General features: G+C 43.9%; 1 protein-coding gene across 2 annotated transcripts in view; it reads right to left on the bottom strand.

Annotated features, from left to right (window-relative positions):
• ENTREP1 (endosomal transmembrane epsin interactor 1) overlaps positions 1-18,845 on the bottom strand; it is a 48,423-nt gene extending 29,578 nt beyond the window's left edge. For both annotated transcript variants that reach the window (XM_080912500.1, XM_080912501.1), the window contains exons 1-2: positions 18,391-18,845; positions 10,998-11,054 (exon numbers count right to left, since the gene is read on the bottom strand). In XM_080912500.1, the coding sequence (XP_080768626.1) occupies positions 10,998-11,054; positions 18,391-18,780 (447 nt within the window). In that variant the 5' untranslated portion in view covers positions 18,781-18,845. The remainder of the gene's footprint in view (positions 1-10,997; positions 11,055-18,390) is intronic.
• Positions 18,846-19,197: the final 352 nt, after the last annotated feature.

Below are 19,197 nucleotides of genomic sequence, written 5' to 3'. Positions count from 1 at the left end.
CTATATATGAAAATCCTTCAACATAATCCACTATTTAAACAAGCTCAAAAAAAAAAAAAAAAAAAAAAAGAACAACATATGATCATCTCATTAGATGCTGAGAAAGCATTTGACAAAATTCAACACCCCTTCATGTTAACAGTTTTGGAAAGATCAGAAATTCAAGGCCCACACCTAAACATAGTAAAAGCAATATACAACAAACCAGTAGCCAACATCAAACTAAATGTAGAGAAACTTGAAGCAATCCCACTAAAATCAGGGACTAGACAAGGCTTCCCATTCTCCCTCTATCTATTCAATATATTACTGGAAGTCCTAGCCAGAGCAATCAGACAACAAAAGGAGGTCAAGTGGATAGAAATTGGAAAAGAAGAAGTCATATTATCACTATTTGTAGAAGTATACTTAAGTGACCCCAAAAATTATACCAGAGAACTCCTACCGCTGATAAACAACTTCAGCAAAGTGGCTGGATATAAAATTAACTCAAACAAATCAGTAGCCTTCCTTTACTCAAAGTATAAACAGGCTAAGAAAGAAATTAGGAAAATGACACCCTTCATAATAGTCCCAAATAATATAAAATACCTTGGTGTGACTCTAACCAAGCAAGTGAAAGATCTGTATGACAAGAACTTCAAGTCTCTGAAAAAAGAATTGAAGAAGATCTCAGAAGATGAAAAGATCGCCCATGCTCATAGATTGGCAGGATTAACATAGTAAAAATGACCATCTTGCCAAAAGCAATCTATAGATTCAATGCAATCTTCATCAAAATTCCAATTCAATTCTTCATAGAGTTGTAAAGAACAATTTTCAAATTCATTTGGAATAACAAAAAAAAAAAACCCAAAATAGCAAAAACTATTCTTAGCAATAAGAATTTCTGGGAGAATCACATCCAAGCTGTATTGCAGAGTATTAGTGACTAAAAACTGTATGGTATTGGTACGGAGACAAGAAAGTAGATCAATGGAATAGAATTAAAGATCCAGAAATTAACCCACACACCTATGGTCACTTGGTCTTTGACAAAGAACTTAAAACCATCCAGTGAGAGAAAAGATAGCATTTTCAACAAATGGTGCTGGTCCAACTAGTGGTCAGCATGTAGAAGAATGCAAATTGATCCATTCTTATCACCCTGTACAAAGCTCAAGTCCAAGTAGATCAAGGACCTCCACATAAAACCAGATACACTCAAACTAACAGAAGAAAAAGTGGGGAAGAAACTTGTACACATCAGCACTGGGGAAATTTTCCTAAACAGAATACCAATGGCTTATGCTCTAAGATAAAGAATTGACAAATGGGACTTCATAAAACTGCAAAGCTTCTGTAAAGCAAAGGACACTGTCATTAGGACAAAATGGCAACCAACAGAATAAGAAAAGATCTTTGCCAATCCTGTATCAGATAGAGGGATAGTATCCAATATATACAAAGAAATCAAGAAGTTAGACTCCAGAGAATCAAATAACTCTATTAAAAATGGGGTACAGAGCTAAACAAAGAATTCTCAACTGAGGAATATCGAATGACTGAGAAGCACCTAAAGAAATGCTCAACATCCCTAGTCATCAGGAAAATGCAAATCAAAACCAACCTAAGATTCCACCTCACACCAGTCAGAATGACTAAGGTCAAAAACTCAGGTGACAGTAGATGCTGGCAAGAATATGGGGAATAGGGAACACTCCTCCATTGTTGGTGGGATTGCAAGCTGGTACAACCACTCTGGAAATCAGTCTGGTGGTTCCTCAGAAAATTGGACATAGTACTACCTGAGGACCCAGCTATATCACTCCTGGGCATATACACAAAAGATGCTCTAACATACCCACTGTGTGTATAGCAACCTTATTTATAATATCCAGAAGCTGAAAAGAACCCAGATGTCCTTCAACAGAGGAATGAATTCAGAAAATGTGGAATATTTACACAGTGGAGTATTACTCAGCTATTAAAAACAATGACTACATAAAATTTTTAGGCAAACAGATGGATCTAGAAAATATTATCCTGAGTGAGGTAACTCAATCACAAAAATAAAAATAAAAAAAACCCACACATGGTATGCATTCACTAATAAGTAGATATTAGCCCCAAAGCTCAGAATACCCAAGATACAATTCACAAACCATAAGAAGCTCAAGAAGAAGGAAGACCAAAGTGCAGATGCTTCAGTCCTTCTTAGAAGGAGAAACAAAAATATTCACAGAAGGAAATACGGAGACAAAGTATGAAGCAGAGACTGCTCCAACTGGAGGTCCAGTCCATATGCAGCCACCAAACCCAGACAATATTTCTGATGCCAAGAAGTACTTGCTGACAGGAGCCTGATATTGCTGCCTCCTGAGAGGCTCTGCCAGAGCCTAACAGAAACAGAGGTGGATGCTCACAGTCAACCACAGAACTGAGAACGGGGTTCATAATGGAGGAGTTAGAGAAAGAATTGAAGGAGTTGAAGGGCTTGCAACCCCATAAGGACAACAATACCAACCCCCCAGAGCTCCCAGGGATTAAACCGCTATCCAGAGAGTTCACATGGACAGACCCAGTTTTATTTTATTATAATCACTTAGAAGCCTATTTGTTTTCTAATGAGAGATGACAGAAAAGGAAAGGGTGGAGAGGTGGGGAAGAGCTGGGAGGGAGGAACAGAGAAAGAGGAAACTATAATCAGTATATATTATACAAAAAAAAACTATTTTCAATAAAAAAAATTAATTAAAAAGAAGAAGAACAACAACTCTGAGCAGGAGCTGAAACAGTGTGAGGAAAGCTCTTTCTGGTGCCCTAATTTACATTCCGCCACCTTTCTCACGGCATGCAGAAATACCTGCCCAGGGGCATTGCCCATGGTTTGCCAGACCCTCCTATATCAATCATTAATCAAGGAAATACCTCCCCTGAGCTGTCTACGCACCAATTTGAGGCATTTTCTCAGTCGAGGTTCCAGCCTCTTGGGTGACTCTAGCTTATGTCAAGTTGCTGTGTCCTCCCTGCCTAATTAATCCTCTGGAAACACCCTCATAGACATCCAAAGCTATACCTAAATCATCTAGGTACGCCCAGTAAGTTGACAGTGAAGATTAAACATTACATTCCCTGTTTAAAAGGCATTTTGGAAATTATATAATGCCACAGAGTGTACTTGTAATGCAGACAGATAAATATTTAGAGACAGAGATAGATGCCACATATATGGGACTTGGTCCCATAGAGGTGATTAAGTATGCCCAGACTTTCACAATGCATTGGGGGACCCAGTACAGACACGGATCCTTCAATAGTGTGCAGAATACCCAGCAATAGACACAATCCATTCTCATTACCAAAGAGCCCTAACAGGCACCCTAGGGCATCTTTATGGTACAACCTCTTGCCATGACCATCCAAGCCTTTAGAGCCCTTATCCAGCCTACCCCATCTAAGCCAGACACCTACAATGGTACTGTCCAATATCAGCACCCCTAGACCCCCTGCTTATCATTGAGTTTCCATAAATGTCTAGTGCTTAATTTTATGTTCCCAACAAGAAAAGCTAATTCAGCTTCTTATGCAAAGAAGGCATTTCTTCAAGGCTATCAGGTAGCTCACAAAATCCACAGGAACCTGAGAGGGAGCCAAGGGTACTGAGTGCTGGGACCTCTATGAAGGTCACATAGGAAAACCAGCCTTAGCACTGCTGCCTTACTCACCTAAGGCACAATGGCTGTTCTAAGTGGACAACCTGCATGCATTTCAATCAGTGACTGAGATACAGCCTCATCCATGGCTGTTGACACTCAGAAGTAAAAGTGTGCTGCCCCAGAGCTTCCATTGCTGGAGCTGGTCCTGCTTCTTACAGGACTCACAAATGTGGAGACCCCAACTCTAGAGTGCTGAAGGCCATGCATGCATGTGGTGTGTGTCTGTGTGTGTCTGTGTGTGTGTGTGTTTCTGTGTGTGTCTATGTGTGTCTCTGTGTGTGTGTGTGTGCTGAACCTAAAGCCTACTAGGCAAGCAAGCTCTCTACCACTCAGACACATATCTAGCTTTTTTTTTTTTTTTTTTTTTTTTTTTTGAGACAGAGTCTTATTAAGTTACCCAGATCTACCTCAAACTTGTGATCTTTTGCCTCAGCCTACCAAGTAGCTGAGATTATGGTTGAGCTATAATCACCATCCCCAGCTCTCTAGACAGTTTTATGCCTTAAAAAAAAAAAAAAAAAAAACAGAAGGAGGCATTAGGAATGCAACTCACTTGGTAGAACGCTTCCCTAGTATGCGAGAGACCTAGATTCAATGTCCAGCACCAAATAAAGCCATGCATGGACGCATGTGCCTATAGACCTAGGACCCAGAAAGTGGGGGAAGAAGTCTAAAACCAACTTTGGTTGCATAGCTACTTCAAGGCCAGCTTCGGATACATGATGCTCTATCTCAAAGCAACAAGAAGGAAGGAGAGAGGGAGGGAAGGAAAGAAGGAGGGGAGGAGGGAGAACAGAGGAAGGAGGGAGGACAGAGGGGAGGGAGGGAAGAGAGCAAACAAATGATGGAAGAGTATATGGTCACTGAATTACAACTTACACAAAGGGAGCTTACAATGCCCATCTGCAATTAAAGTATCATCAAAATAACTAGGGAAGGTTCTGGAAATCTCTAATAGTACAGTGGAAGGACTCAAAATATTGCTCTGAATTAAAGCACCTATTTCACAGACACATAAATTAAAAGATTGCCTCACAGGTACCTAATAATTAGTGGTAATGTGTCAGCACTGGGTCTCATGCCCTGTGAAATAATAAGAAGGGCTCATTCCAAATTATGGTCAGCCACAAAATGTCTTTGAATGCGCCAGCCTACACAGGGCCTCGGAGCCCCAGGTCTCAGCTCATTCTCGTACAGATAATCCTCCATCGCATGTGATGGCTTAGACTCCAATTCTTCAGATCATCAGGAAGCATGACTCTTTATCACTAACCAGCCTTAGAGGTTAGTCCTCAGACGAAGTATATAAGTCTCCCGTGAGTCTCACAACAGATGAAGGGCCCCTGGGTCTCAAAGGCTGTGGAATAGCGTCACCTCCTCCTCATACCTTATTTAGAGTAAACAAAGAGAGGAATGTCTACTTTAAGTCATTTTTTTTCTAACCACTCTAACAATGAAGTTGGAGCAATCAACGGGTCATTTTTAAATAGCCACTGTAGTTACACCATTTCTCACCCTTGCTGTGAGATATAACCTAGGACACCGACAAGTAAGAATCAACTAATGGAACCTGCTGGACATGACAGCACACAGAAGGCAGAGGCAGACAGATCTGTGAGTTCAAGGCCACCCAGTCTACACAGTGAGTTCCAAGGTCACCAGGGTAATATAGTGAGACCTGTTCAAGTCAAAGAAAATACACGGGGCACAAGACATACATTTGTTTGTTTGTCTCTTGGGGGGCATGCCACAGCATGCAATGTGGAGGTTAGAGGGCAGCTTCTAAGAGTCTGTTCTCTCCTTCTACCATATGAGTCCTGGGATCAAGTCAGGTTATTGGGCCTGAACCACCTCCATGGCCCTGAGCCTCAGTTCGTTACCTTAGTGAGCCAGTATGAAGGTCGTATGCATCCTATCTATTCCAAACTGACAAGAAAGTAGCAACCGCTCCATTTACCACTCCATAAGCAACAAAACTGTAACGGGCTGCTGGACTTCCATAGCTGTGATTCTTACTAACGCGCCACCAAGGAAAAACATGTACTTAAGACAATTCCACCTGCCCATGACAATATTTGAGGCCATTTCTAGAACAGAGTTCGATTTTTGAAGCAATTTCAAAACATTTTGTTAAAATCAAAAAGTAATAAGCAGCAGAAAAATAAGAGTACACTTTAAACATGAAAAATGGCCTTTTGTGCCAAATACTCACCCTAGACATAAAGGCATACGCTTTACCCTAGGGACAACTACAAGTTTAAAACCTTTTCTCCAGCGTTATCCTTGTACTGGACGTGTGGGCGCTCTGCTGCTAGAAGAGTAGCCAATGAATGAAGTTCTGGGTTTCCATGAAAACCTGAGTTTGAAGGAACTGGGGCAAACTGACCCTCCTTTGTCCAAGCCAATCAACCACCTGAAGTTATCGCAGTCCCAATCAGAAGAGGGCACACAAAAGGACTGCTTCTTACAAAGGAATGCTCACGAGTTCCAGGCAGGTGTGGACGTAACTGGAAATGAGAGCAGCTGGTCTCACAAGGGGCTGGATGGAGGCCAATTCCCAATCTTGCCCCAACCTCCACACAGACACAGAAGCACGAGGGCTAATTGGCCCTAGAAATGGAAGGGTAAGTGAGGAGCCTCCTGGGAAGGCAAACGGAGCAAAGCAGCCCGTCCACAGGCTGAGCTGACTGCCTCAGTGGTCTTGGCTAGATTACTACACTCGATTCTGGAGAGCAGGAGCCGGTCATTGGGGTAGCCAGGGAAAGTGCCTCCTGAGGGTGTGGCTGCTGAGCTGAGAGCCAAAGAAGGCAAGGCAGCAGCAGCCAAGCACTGGGCTAGAGAAAGAAAGACCAAGGTGGGCAGTGCCCTGATGTGTGAAGGGGAGGGGAAGCCTAGAGGTGCCAAACCTAGGCAGCTGAGCCCAGATCTGCAAAGCAATGCCCCCAGTGCACTGAAGCATCCCTGAAAATCCCAGTACTGGAGTGCAGAACCTTCCAGAGACAGGAGGGTGCAGAGAACAAGGCCAGCCTCAGTTACATATGAAATTCAAGGCTAGCTGGCTGCATGAGACCCTGTCTTGAAAAAAAAGAAAAAGAAAGAAAAAGAAAAACTACAAGAAAAAAAAAAAAAAAAAAGACCCCACCAGCTTCTCTAATGCAACAAGGCCTCTTCCCTACATTGGCCTCTGGCACATTCCAACACTCAGGAAGCAAGGGAGGGGAGCCCGGGCAAGACAGAAAGGAAGGAAAGGAGGGGGAGGAGTGAAATACACACCCAAAGGGGGAGGGGAGAGTAGTGCCTGTATCACAAAATTAACTTCTCAGTGCAGAAAAAACTAAGCTCCAAAAGGCTCCAAAGCCAGAGTTCTATGGCTCAGAGGACGAGCCAGGCATAGCTGAAAGGCACTGCCAGGTTCTTTCTGCACACACTGTTTTTACTTCTTAAAATAATACATTTGATGCGGGTCATGTGTGTGCACACATGCATACATATGTGTGTTAAAGGATTTTTTTAGATTTTATTTTATTAATTGTGTGTGTGTGTGTGTGTGTGTGTGTGTGTGTGTGTGTGATGTGTGTGCCTGCAGAAGCTGGTGTTCCTGGCAGCTGTGAGCCACCTGATGTGATTGTTAGGAAATGAATCCCTCTGCAAGAAACACTAAGCCATCTCTCAGCCACAGTTTTGTTTGTTTGTTTGTTTGTGTTGTTGTTGTTGTTTGAGAGGAAGTCATCTGTGTCATACAGTCTGCCTCAGCCTCCTACATGCTGGTTTTACAGGCATGCATCGCACACCTGGCTATAATGTTGTCTTACTAAGATACATATAAACCCAGGGTTTTCAGAAGCATAGTGACTGAGACGTATGTGCTGAAGATCTCAGCCCTGCCTAGTTCAAGTCCTGCAATGCCTTGGACTTAATTTAATTTACGTTAACACTGTTAACTTGTTTCTCTGACAAAAGGCTGACTAAAAACAACTTGAAGAAGAAAGCATGTATCCCAGCCCAACAACTCTCAGGTCACACCCTATCACTGAGGGAAGTCAGGACAGGAACCCGGGAGCAAGAATTGGAGCAGAGTCCATGAAGGAATATCACTTACTGTTTGGTACTCATGTCTTACCCAGCCTGCTTTCTATAGCTCTCAGGACCACCTGCCCAGGGTGACGCCGCCCACAGTGAGATAAGCCCTCCCTCAGCAATTATCGATCAAGAAAATACCCCACAGACAATCTGAAGGAAACATCTCAGTTAAATCTTCCTCTTTCCAGACACCACTTGCTTGTATCACGTTGACAAAAAAACTGGCTGGCACAATGACACTCTCCACCCTATATTCTGCCACTACAGTATGACAGTTCGAATGCCCAGCCATATGACAAAAATTGAATGACGGGAGAGAAATACAGTAGCAGATTGCTCAGCAATAATGAGTGGCAAATGCAGAAACAGTAGTAACTAATTTGCGGTGATCTGAAAAGGCAGGACATAAGACAGTATACACACACTGGTTATGACATTCCTGGGTGTTATGCATGCTGCATGTTCTGTGTACTGCACATATGTGGAGGTCAGTGGCGAGTGTCCATGTGTAGGTATATGGAAGCCATAGCCGAACAGTGGGGACTTTCTCTATTCTTCTCTGACGTAATGTCTTTGACCAGGGACTCTCAGTGAACAAGAAGCTCAACGTTTTGGAGAGGTTGTATTGGCCAATGAATTCACAGAATCTGCCTGTATCTGGCCCCCAATGTTGGATTATAGGCAGGCACAGGCAGGCAGGGCTTTTGTATGTGGGTACTAGATATTCAAAGGCAGGTCTTCATGACAACTCCAAGGCCCCTAAACTGGGTACAACTTTACAACAAGCCATATATATAAACAGTGATAAAAACAGAGTAAAAAGCAGTTAAGGAAACTCACTTGTATTACTGTAATTTTCACCTATATGTGTTAATACTCAATAATATATTTTACATAATATATATTATATATTCACACACATACATAATTGAGTGTCCTGGAATGGATATCTTCAAGTGTGGGCTTTCACAAACTCCATCTAGGATGCATACTCATTTTCTTTTTGTCACATGGAAATTTTAGAATATAAACATCAGGGGAGATTTTTTAAATCCTCATTCACTTTAATACTTTGAGCATTAACAAGGTATCAATTAAATATTAATAAAATACTGAAAAATATTTTTAAGTTCTTTAATATTAACCAAATAGCCAGCAATATGGCAAAGCTAGATACCAACACAGAACACCATCCATCCAAACTCTTCCTGCAGAGACTAATCCCAAACAGCTGCAGCAAAGCACACCTCAGCTATGAGCCCTGACTCACCCAACAGCACCTTCCCTCCTGTCCTGCTTTCCAACATACTAAATGCCACACCAACAACTCACCCCTCCACTATTCTAAAGGTGTTTCACCAAATACAGTAAGTGATGGCACTGTAAAATGTTGCCTATACTACTTGAGGAGCTAGAAACACACTGAAGATCAAGATTCTCAAAGCAGTGGGGGACCCACCCAGGACTCTAACTCATCTGTTCTGTATCATGTTGTCTCACTGTGGAATACAACAACTGTAAGTGGCTTCCTACCCGGTATGCCTGAAATGACTCTTGGGTTGGAGAGACAGCTCAACCTGTAAGATGCTTGTTATGCAAGCTTGAAGACCTGAATTTGGTCCCCAGAAGCCAAGTAAAGATACTGAGCATGGTGGCTTGTGCTGGGGAGGGGAGACAGGGGGATGCTTGGCTCTCACTGGCCAGCCATCCTAGCCTAAGTGATTAGCTCCAGGTTCAGTGACAGACACAGTCTCAAAGGAGACAGAATTCTGAAGGATGACACTGAGGTCATCTTCTAACCTCCACCCATAAAACAACACCAATTTTGAAAAATGGCTCTTGGAAATAATTAAATCCTATATCAACAGATATGAAAGAAAAGCAAGAAGAAAAGAAGAAAAGCTACCGTGTATAAGATATCACCCTTCAATGCTAACCAAATTTCCTAAACTGTATTTTCAACTTGCAATTACAGACTCCACTGCTGTCTGTCTATTGTCGTTGTCTCTTAAACTCCCATAACACGTAAAAGCAAAGGATGAAGTTTCTGATCATTTGCACTGCCACTGGACACGGGAAAATGGCTCATATTGGAACATTCATCTCAGCTCTGCCACAGAAAACTGATAAAGTCTACACTATTTTTAAAAATTAACATTTGTGGGCTAAAAAGACAATGTAGCAAATCTCAGGAACAAAATTATGAAGTCATCCAATCAAACTATTCTAACAAAAAGTAATATATTTGTGGATAATAAATGTGGTTTGCTTGTGACAAAGAAGAAAACGGATGCAGAAAGTGTGGGAGGTTAGGTTAAGAGCTGGGGAATATGTACAGTGAATTCATTATATTGTTCCCTTCACTTTTGTATCCATAGTGACGAGACATGGTGGGGGGGTCATGTGTGTGCATATCTGTGTACACTCATGTGCAGACCAGAGGAGAATGACAGGTGTCTTCTTCCATCATTCTCTACCTTACACCTGAAACCGGATCACTGAATACATACATCGCCATGGCCAGCTTTGATTACATACTGGAACTCAAGTGTTGTTGCTTGAAGCGCAAGCACTCTTACCTACTAAGCTGTTTGCTTAGCCCTAAACAGATTTTTTTCTATTATACCTTCAGAATGAATACTAATTCTGGAAGTAGAAACATTATATATAATATATATAATTACATATATATTCTAGATGTATATACAGATTAAAGCAAATCATAAATCATCAAGATTATCACCTTTCATTATGATTATTATAGGGACATTTACTGCTTATTTATTTATTTTTGTGGTGGTTTGGTTTGGTTTGGTTTTTTGAGACAGGGTTTCTCTGTGTAGCCCTCTCTGGCTCTCTTGGCACTTGCTCTGTAGAACATGCTGTCCTCAAACTCAAGAGATCCACTTGCCTCTGCCTCCTGAGTGCTGAGATTAAAGGCCTGTGCTACCCCTGCCCAGCTAGGAACATTACTTCTAAAGTATCTATTGTCAACTTATTTTTTAATGAACAAGGATGTTTAAAAATCTCAACAGTTTACTTAAATGGGCTTCATGTTACAATGTTACAGAGTAGTGTCATGTGATCTGGCTTCATGTTACAATGTTACAGAGTAGTGTCATGTGATCTGGCTTCATGTTACAATGTTACAGAGTAGTGTCATGTGATCTGGTTTCATGTTGCAATGTTACAGAGTAATGACATGCGACCTGTACTTACCAGAAGTATCATGGGCCTTTTCCAAGTTGTCAATCCAATGATTCCAGACAGTATCACCTGGGAGGAAAAATACATTGTCAGCCCAGAAAATGCTAGCAAAACATCTCCCATTCTTGCTGATTATATGAGCCATGGCAAGCCATTCTGGGCTGTCTTACAAAACTACAAAGCATATTTATTGGCTGTGTATGCTTTCATTTGTATTGGTAAAAACATCAGCATCTCTGACCAAGTTCCACCTACCTAGTCGGCGGTCACATTCAGTCTGTGAAATACACAAGTACCTTTGTGGGACTGGGTTCCAGATTCCCATGACAACACACACACATACACACACACTTTTTTTTTTAAGAAAATTCAGTGGTCACCCTTTTTAGAGGTGCATGTCTACAACTCTGCTATGAGCCCCTATCCTGTCTGAATCCTTGGTGCCTAGCATAGTGCTTGTCACATGATTATCAACAAATGACAGTCACCAATTATTTACTCCACAAAGAGGAACCACAGAGAAAAAGCTCTTGAAATGCACAACATTGCTTCAATAAAAAAACACACTAAAATTATTGGTAAAGAAGAACCAGAATGTTGCCAAAATACAAACTGGAAACCAGTACAGCTTTTTGGATGGCACAGTTCACTAAGCCACCAGAAAGAAGAATCAAAGCAATCATCCACTCAAGACAGACACCCTGTGGCCTCTAGAGCACACTTCCCCTGCATAACAGGGTGTGTTCACCAAGCACGTTTAGGGGGAGTTTTCTTCACAGAGCATCTTCCTTGCCCAAATCCCTCCCCCACACACATGCACAATTACTGTTTACTAACTATACACCAGGTGAGGATGTTCAGATGAACACACAGGTTCACCTGCAATACCCATCTCACTAACTGAGATGGAATCAGCCCTTAGCATCAGAGGACAAAATGCACTCCTATAACCTTGATCCAAACCCGGTATGTGCAGGCATGTGTCAGTTTCTTTCTACCCCACTCTATCCATGCAGTACCATTACCTGTGAAAGGATGCTTGCCTACATCCCTAGTATGTGGGCTGTGTTGACTCTACTTTGGAACTGGTCTCCTGCTCAGCTTTGAAAGAGTCAGTCATGTGACCTTGGCTAAGTCTTTTCTTTGTTTCTGGGCCTTGCTCTGGCCTCCGGTGAGATGTTAGATGAATGGAATAAACCCTGGGTCTCTTCAGAGCAAAAGATTAACACTGAGCTGGGTTTCGATGCTAAGGCAGGAGAATCACAAAGTTGATCTGTTTTCAAACAACCAAAATCAAAAGAAAACAAAAAGACCGATCCCACCATGATGACAGATCCTTCGGAAACCCAGTATCTAGTGACTATATGAGCACACACCCATGTGCCCATGTTTGCATGAGAACATGTGTTGTATGCACATGTACATGCATCTCCTATGTGGGACTGCACATTGCTGAGGAAATGCAAACTGGTTCTGTGTGAAAACAAGACTGAAATTGTCCCTGGCCTTGAGGAAAACACTCTTGGGTAGAAAATAACTAGGATTTGAATTATTCATTGATGTTTGTCATTTGTGTCACCGTCTCAGAATACCCTGTGGTTCAGCTCTCAGGGACATTCTCTTTTTTTCCATTAAAACAGTAACATTAAGATGAAGTGTCCAGCTCAGGACATAAAAGCCATAGAACAAAGATGTGTCTAAGCTACACTTTCTGTATCAGCCTTAGCCTCCCTCCTCCTCCACACTCAGGAGTCAGTACAATGTATTTTATGTAAGTACAAATTTCTCCCGAAAATGTTATTGTTTGTGCAAATGGTGTGTGTGTGCACATATGCACAGGACTGTGATTTCCACGATGTCATTGTGACAGATCTGCTTTTGCTGATCTCAGTAAGTACTTCACTGGAGTCTTGTCAACTCCACTGAAATAGCTGGAATTCATCTCCGAGGGACAGCTGTGTGGCAGCCTAATGTATCCAGTCATTCCCACATCCATGGGCTTTCACCCCAGTCCCAGCTTTCTACTCTTACAAACAATGCAACAGTACACAATCATAGTTTTATGCCTATATCTTTAAAGATGTGTGCTTTTATTCCTGTTGGACAAAGTCTTAGGAAATGAGTGGGTAAATAGAACGCTATTTATATCTTTAATTCAAATAGACCCTCGTTGATAGATGTCTTTTCCAATAAGCCCTCTGAAGTAAAAGAACCACCCATGTTCCCTCTCTTCCTTTGGAGGTTGTATTTGGTTTATATAGTAGCAACTTTAGAAAATGTAATGGAAAATAAGAATAAAATATGTGATATGTAAGGAATATCGATAACCTCATAATATATTTAGCAAAAATACTTAAGACTTGTTGGAGAGCAAAACAAGGCTAATAGAGCAATATTGAATAAAGACCCAAATAAATCAAGACATATCAAGGTCATGGGTTAGAAGAGGCTCTGTTTAGCTTTGCCGTTCAAATTCTGAAATAGATTCAGAACACAGCCAGCAGGCTTATGTGGACCAAATTTCTTAGCAGGCACTGAAAAGTAAGTTCAATCAGGCCTAACAATGCTTTTAGAGGCTGAGGCCAGAGGATCACAAGTTCAAAGCCTATCTGACCTACAGAGGAGCTTCAAGGCTACCAGAGCAAGGCAGTGAAATTCTATTTCAAATTAATGGTAAAAGGGAGGCTGGGGATATACTGAGTGGCTCAATCCCCAATACTAAGAGGGGAAATAAAACTGCATCTGAGTTCTAGGTGGTTGTCACATCTGCAAGCCCCTCAGTCCTGAACCTGCAAACCCGCACCCTGTTGACTTTCACCCAGTAGCCCTATTCTTTTCAAACCCAGTGAATCCCAAGACATTTTGGGAACACCTTGAGAGGGGAGGGGAAAGGACAGACAGAGAAAGGAGAAACATAGGGTCAGAATCTTCTGGAAAAGTGGCAGGAAATGAGGCTCTGCCTTGAGGGTGAATCCTTTAAGAGCTCAAATCTCAAGGCATAGTAAGGAATGGATACTCGTGTTGTCAAAGCATGGTGCTGTAGAAGGCAAGGAGTCAGAAAGAGTGTTCTAGACTTCATCTACCTCTGTGTAGCAGAGGATGGGCTCTGTCAGGAGGAAGTCCAGAAAGTCTCTTAGCAATGGCCTGTCATGGCTTCTACTAGTCCACAGTGCTACTACTAATTGCCTATGCCATGAGGGCCTGTCCCTGGGAAAGCTCACTCAAGTACCATGAGCCTAGAAGACGTGCTTGCTTAAGGATGGCTACGTAAGCCTGAACACATTTCCACCCCCTGTGCTTCCTGAAAGAGAACAGCGGCAGAGGACAACACCACCATCATTCTTCCGTCCAGCACAAGATGAGACATGCCCTGAACGAGCAGGTAAGTGCCTATTGCCAGTGCCAAACCATCTCCAGATTACCACAGGCATTATCATTTCTGTTCCACTCCTTGTAGATCATCTCTGTAGCTCATAAGAACAAAATGGAGTTTTCCTTTTCCCCCGTGATGCAAAGCAGCGACTGGTCAGAGTCAGTGTGACCCACCACGTGCAGCTAATGTCCTTAATTTTCCAGCTTAGAAACCAATCATTAAAATCAAAAGCTTATACTCCTACCGGCCTACTTTCCCTGGCTAATCCACAAGCGTGCCTTCAGGCAAAAATGTTCTGGCGCATTTGTCACAAACTGCTGTGTCTAAACACAGACATCTGAAAGCCATGTTGCAAAATGTCCCGTTTGCCTTGTGAAGAGGCAGAAAATAATTTATCAAACTTCTCCACAACCTCTTTTCATGTAACTGAAAAAAAAAAAAAAAAAAAAAAAAAAAAAAAAAAAAAAAACGTGTGTATGAGAGAGAAACAGAGATTCTTCCCTTTCTATGACATAACCCATTTGAAAAGCTGAAGAAACGGCATCAAAGAAAGCTGGGGATGGATGTTCAAAATCAGATGGACAACCCAACGAAACTCTCTAGTCTTTTATTAAATGTAGCTCTGTTCAGTAGGCACCATCACCCACAATCCCACTGGGATCAAAATACTAACTAAAGCACATGCCTGAACTGAGAACCAGGACGACCCAAGCTGAACACAGACATCAAGATGCTCCCTCCGCCACTTACCAACCATGGGCTGTGTTTAAAGACAGCTGGCTAATCTCTTAGCACCACAAGCCTTGGCCATAATAGTCATAGCATGAGCAAATAGAAAAGAAATGTAATTTTAAAAATAAAGGTTACATTAAAATAGTACCTTCCAGGTGCTGAAATATTAATTCAAAAGTGCAGGGCAAGTTGCTTACAGGACTTAATTCCTGATGTATTTTCACACAAATGCAAAAGCTCCTCAGGCGTTCAGATAAGTGGGTGAAGCCCCAGCTCAGCTTGACGTCTCTCCCCGCTGGGTTATTTAGGTTTGTTTCCATTTCTCACCATTTTCCATAAAAACCCTCCTTGAGCCAACTGAGTTTTTGTAATATGTCGTTAGGCCCCTCCTTTGAAATGTCCACTCAAGTGTTTAATGGCTGGAGTTGCACATTTGTATTTGTTAGAATAACCCAGCATGGGGTGTGGTGTCAGATATTCAGATGCTCTAGCTCCCAAGGGTGGCGCTGGGTCAATAAACAGGGTCATTGCATTCTCCCTTCTCCAGTCATTAAAACTTCAACTTTCTTTTCATAGTGAAATGTTAAAAGTGAAAGGGCCACTTTTATAAAATCTCTTATATTTCTCTATTTCTGTTGTCTAAAAATACACACATTGAAGTTTTTATACATGAAATTACAATGATGTAATACTGAGATTTTCGAAATAACATGGCAATTTTAATCTGCCAAATGGACTGGGAGCGCAAAGGACTTAATTCCTCCTTGACATTGCTCTGCCGTACATCAGGACACATGGGACCAGTGGCTGATCAGGCCTAGGAGGGGTGCAGATGAGACCACTGCTCCAGTGCCTGGGGCGTGGGGGTGGTTTTGTTATATACTGTCTACATAAGTCTAATGCGTGTCATAATACAGGATTGCTTTTCAACAGAGCTCTCTCACCTACATGATATAGGTGTAGTATTTTTCTTCCTAAAACACCAAGAGAAAGGATGGCATCTACTGGCAGCTGCTTAAAGCCTACTTAACCGTTCTGAAGATACAGTTAATATTCATTGGTTCTGTTGACGATTTGAAAATTCTGAAGTCAACCTTAAGAACAGGTCACACATACACAAAGAATGAATGGCAGTTACAGGTCTGAATACTGACCCAGGGACTTGGGGCTTACAGAAGTGACCCTTTCAAGCCCAAATCCTAGATTCCTTCTTGGGTGTTTTGCTTGTGCCTGAGGACATCCCAGCCAGTGGCAAGCCCAGGTACCATTCCGTGCCTTCTGGTTTACCATCCTGTGAATTCCGCATTCCGGTTTGTGAGCTTTGTTTTTCTTTTCATCAAATTCCACTATGGCTTCACTGATATCTAAGTGCATTTACCTACCTAGGAAAGAGTTCACAGTTGCAAACTGATTTCAGATTTTTAATTTTAGAGGAAAGCAAATACAGTGTGTGTGTGTGTGTGTGTGTGTGTGTGTGTGTGTGTTAGGTGTGTGGTGGCAGAGAATGACACTGGGTACACTCTCCACCTTATCTGATTTTTAGAGACTGCTTGTTTCATCCATTTGGCTAGCCTGACTGGCCAATGAACTTCAATCTTCTTCTGACTCCGACTCCACTCCAGGCACTGGGGTCCAGGCTCCCCTCTCCCTAAACCCAAATCCAGGGATCCACACCCAGGTCCCCATGTTTACCCAGCACACATTTTACTGACTGGGCAATGTCCCTAGTACCTCTCACAAAGATTTTTTAATCAACTACCTATCTTGAGAGAACAAAGGATTGTGATTTTGCAAAGAGTAAATCCATAAACTACATACAAGATTCTAGCCCCAGGGAACTTAGAGGGAAGAAATGCAGCAACCATTTGGAGGACTAGCCTGGCAGGAGGTGGGGGAGGAATTATTCTGGTTCCTACTCAATAGATTCCCCATACTTCAAAGTCTTCCAATGCTCACAAAGAGAGTAGGTCAGAACTATAGGGTGGAACTCTGTCCACCTAATACTTAAGCTCTGAATTTCACTCACTAGAGTGCAAAAAGACTGGAGTCCCCACAGAAGCATTTAGCAAAGGTCTTTAGAAGAAGTATAGATTAATACCAGGTAATACAAAATTCTGGGTTAGGCCAGAGAAACCTCATGTTCTTAATGTTCTCATTCGAACAATTACTCGGGGTTCAATAAGTCCTCGCACTTTTTTTTTTTTAATTTGGTATGATTGTGGATATGTTTTAACCAGTAGAGCACAAAATGTGCACTCACTGGAGATCATAGAAAGAGCTGTAGACATTGACAGGCTTTTAGAAAAAGGTCATTTTGCTGTACTTAACGTCCACAGTCCTTGTTTCCAAGTCTCCAGACCCCTGGCAAACCTTAAAGCGTTGGATGCCTTAAAAGTTATGACACAGTTCGGAAGCTGGGAAGAGCAGCCATCCAGTCTACAAATGCTTGCTCACTGGCAGCCACTTTTCTCAGAGGCCGGGGTTCCTATTGGCCAAGGAGGCGGGACCAGGTGCCAGGGTAAGGCAGACAACCTCAGCTAGCCGCCCCAACTTCGGGAGTTCTGGGGGTGTGCATCTGTAATGACAGGTTCTGTTTCTCGGGCATCCACTCCTGCAGAACAGCTTTGGTGGTTCCAGGAACCCACCGGGGGTTTGAGCCCTTCTTTAATGACCAGGTACAAGCCAACAGTCACACACAACCTCCTATTACCTCAGAGCTCCTCCGGGCTCAGTCATCCAACTCCAGCCACTCTTTCATGTATTCGTGTCTTAATGAAGAATAAAAACAAGTCAACCACCTGCCCCCTCTTCAATCTGTCACTTTGTCCATTCCAGAAGTCCCCCCACCCGGTACGGGTAAAATTGTTGGTGTATCGGTGAGGAAAAGGTATCAAAAACCCCTGTACTCCGGGAGTTTACTTTGCCAATTCTCTAAAGTATTCAGCGGCCAAAAAAAAAAAAAAAAAAAGTTTTAAATTCTTTTACGCCCATCTTCGAGTCCATCTCTTGAACAGTTTGATTCTGTGCTTAATGTTAACTTGACCGAAACAATATCCTTAGCGTGCAAGGGACAGACACCGCTCAGGTGCAATCCAATTCTCCCATCAACTTGACTGCCTCGCGGCACTTACCTCCCACACCCCACCCCCACTCACTGTCTTTTACACTTCAGGCGGCTTTGGGGTCTGCGCTCCCCACTAGAGGTCAAACAAAAACAACGGAAGGGACCCTCCACAACCCACAGCCCCGAGGGTGAGTCCCCACCCACCCACCCTGCAAAGAGGTGCTCTCGGTACTCACCGAGGAGCCGGCCCAGAATGGGCAAGAGTTCTTCACCTGCGGCGAGCTGCTCAGCGACAGCGCCCCGAAGCTGAGCGCCACCATGCAGCAGCCCAGGATCAGCTGCAGGAGCCCCAGCGACAGCAGCGGGCGCGCGGGGAGCAGCGCCGAGCCGGGCGCAGCGGGGCGGCGGGACGCGAGCGCGGGTGGCGGGGCCAGCACGGCGGCGGGGGCGCAGCGGGGCCGGGCTGGAGGCTGTAAAGCGCCCCGGGACCAGCGGGGCCGCAGCGGGGGCAAGGGCGGCTCCTGAGCGGCGGCGGCGGCGGCGGTGCCAGGACCCCCGGCCTGGGGTCCGCCCGACAGCCCCGCCACCGGGCAGCAGGAGCCCGGGAGCACCACGGGCAGAGACATGGGCGCGCGGCGGGCGAGCGGCGCAGCGGAGCGGAGGGCGCCGCGCACCGGGCACCCGCGCCGGCGCCGCGCAGGACGGACTGCGCACGGCCCAACCACTTGCTGCGGCGGCCAGCGCCGGCCGCGCCCACCTGCCCCGCGGGGCCCGCCCCCTGCGGTCCCCTCTTGGTCACCCACGGTGACAAGTGCGTCGCCGCCGCCGCCGCCGCCGCCTTGGGGTTACCCGGGAAAAGTGTCCAGGAACGGCGGGGGTGCCCCCGCAGCTAGCGGCCCAGCCGTTCTCAGAATCTTTCCCCAACCGTGGCGCCAAGGGACGCGACGTTGACCCAGGTCCCTCCGAGGGACCTGGCGACCTTTTAAATAGGAAGGGAGTCCCGTGTGTTTCTCCTCCTCCCCGACGCCCGGAGGTGGGGCTGT

The sequence above is a fragment of the Micromys minutus genome, assembly GCF_963924665.1.
Source record: "Micromys minutus genome assembly, chromosome: 2".
Lineage (NCBI taxonomy): Eukaryota > Metazoa > Chordata > Mammalia > Rodentia > Muridae > Micromys > Micromys minutus.
The sequence above is the reverse complement of the archived record's forward strand: the minus strand, read 5'-3'. Positions and strand labels throughout refer to the sequence as shown.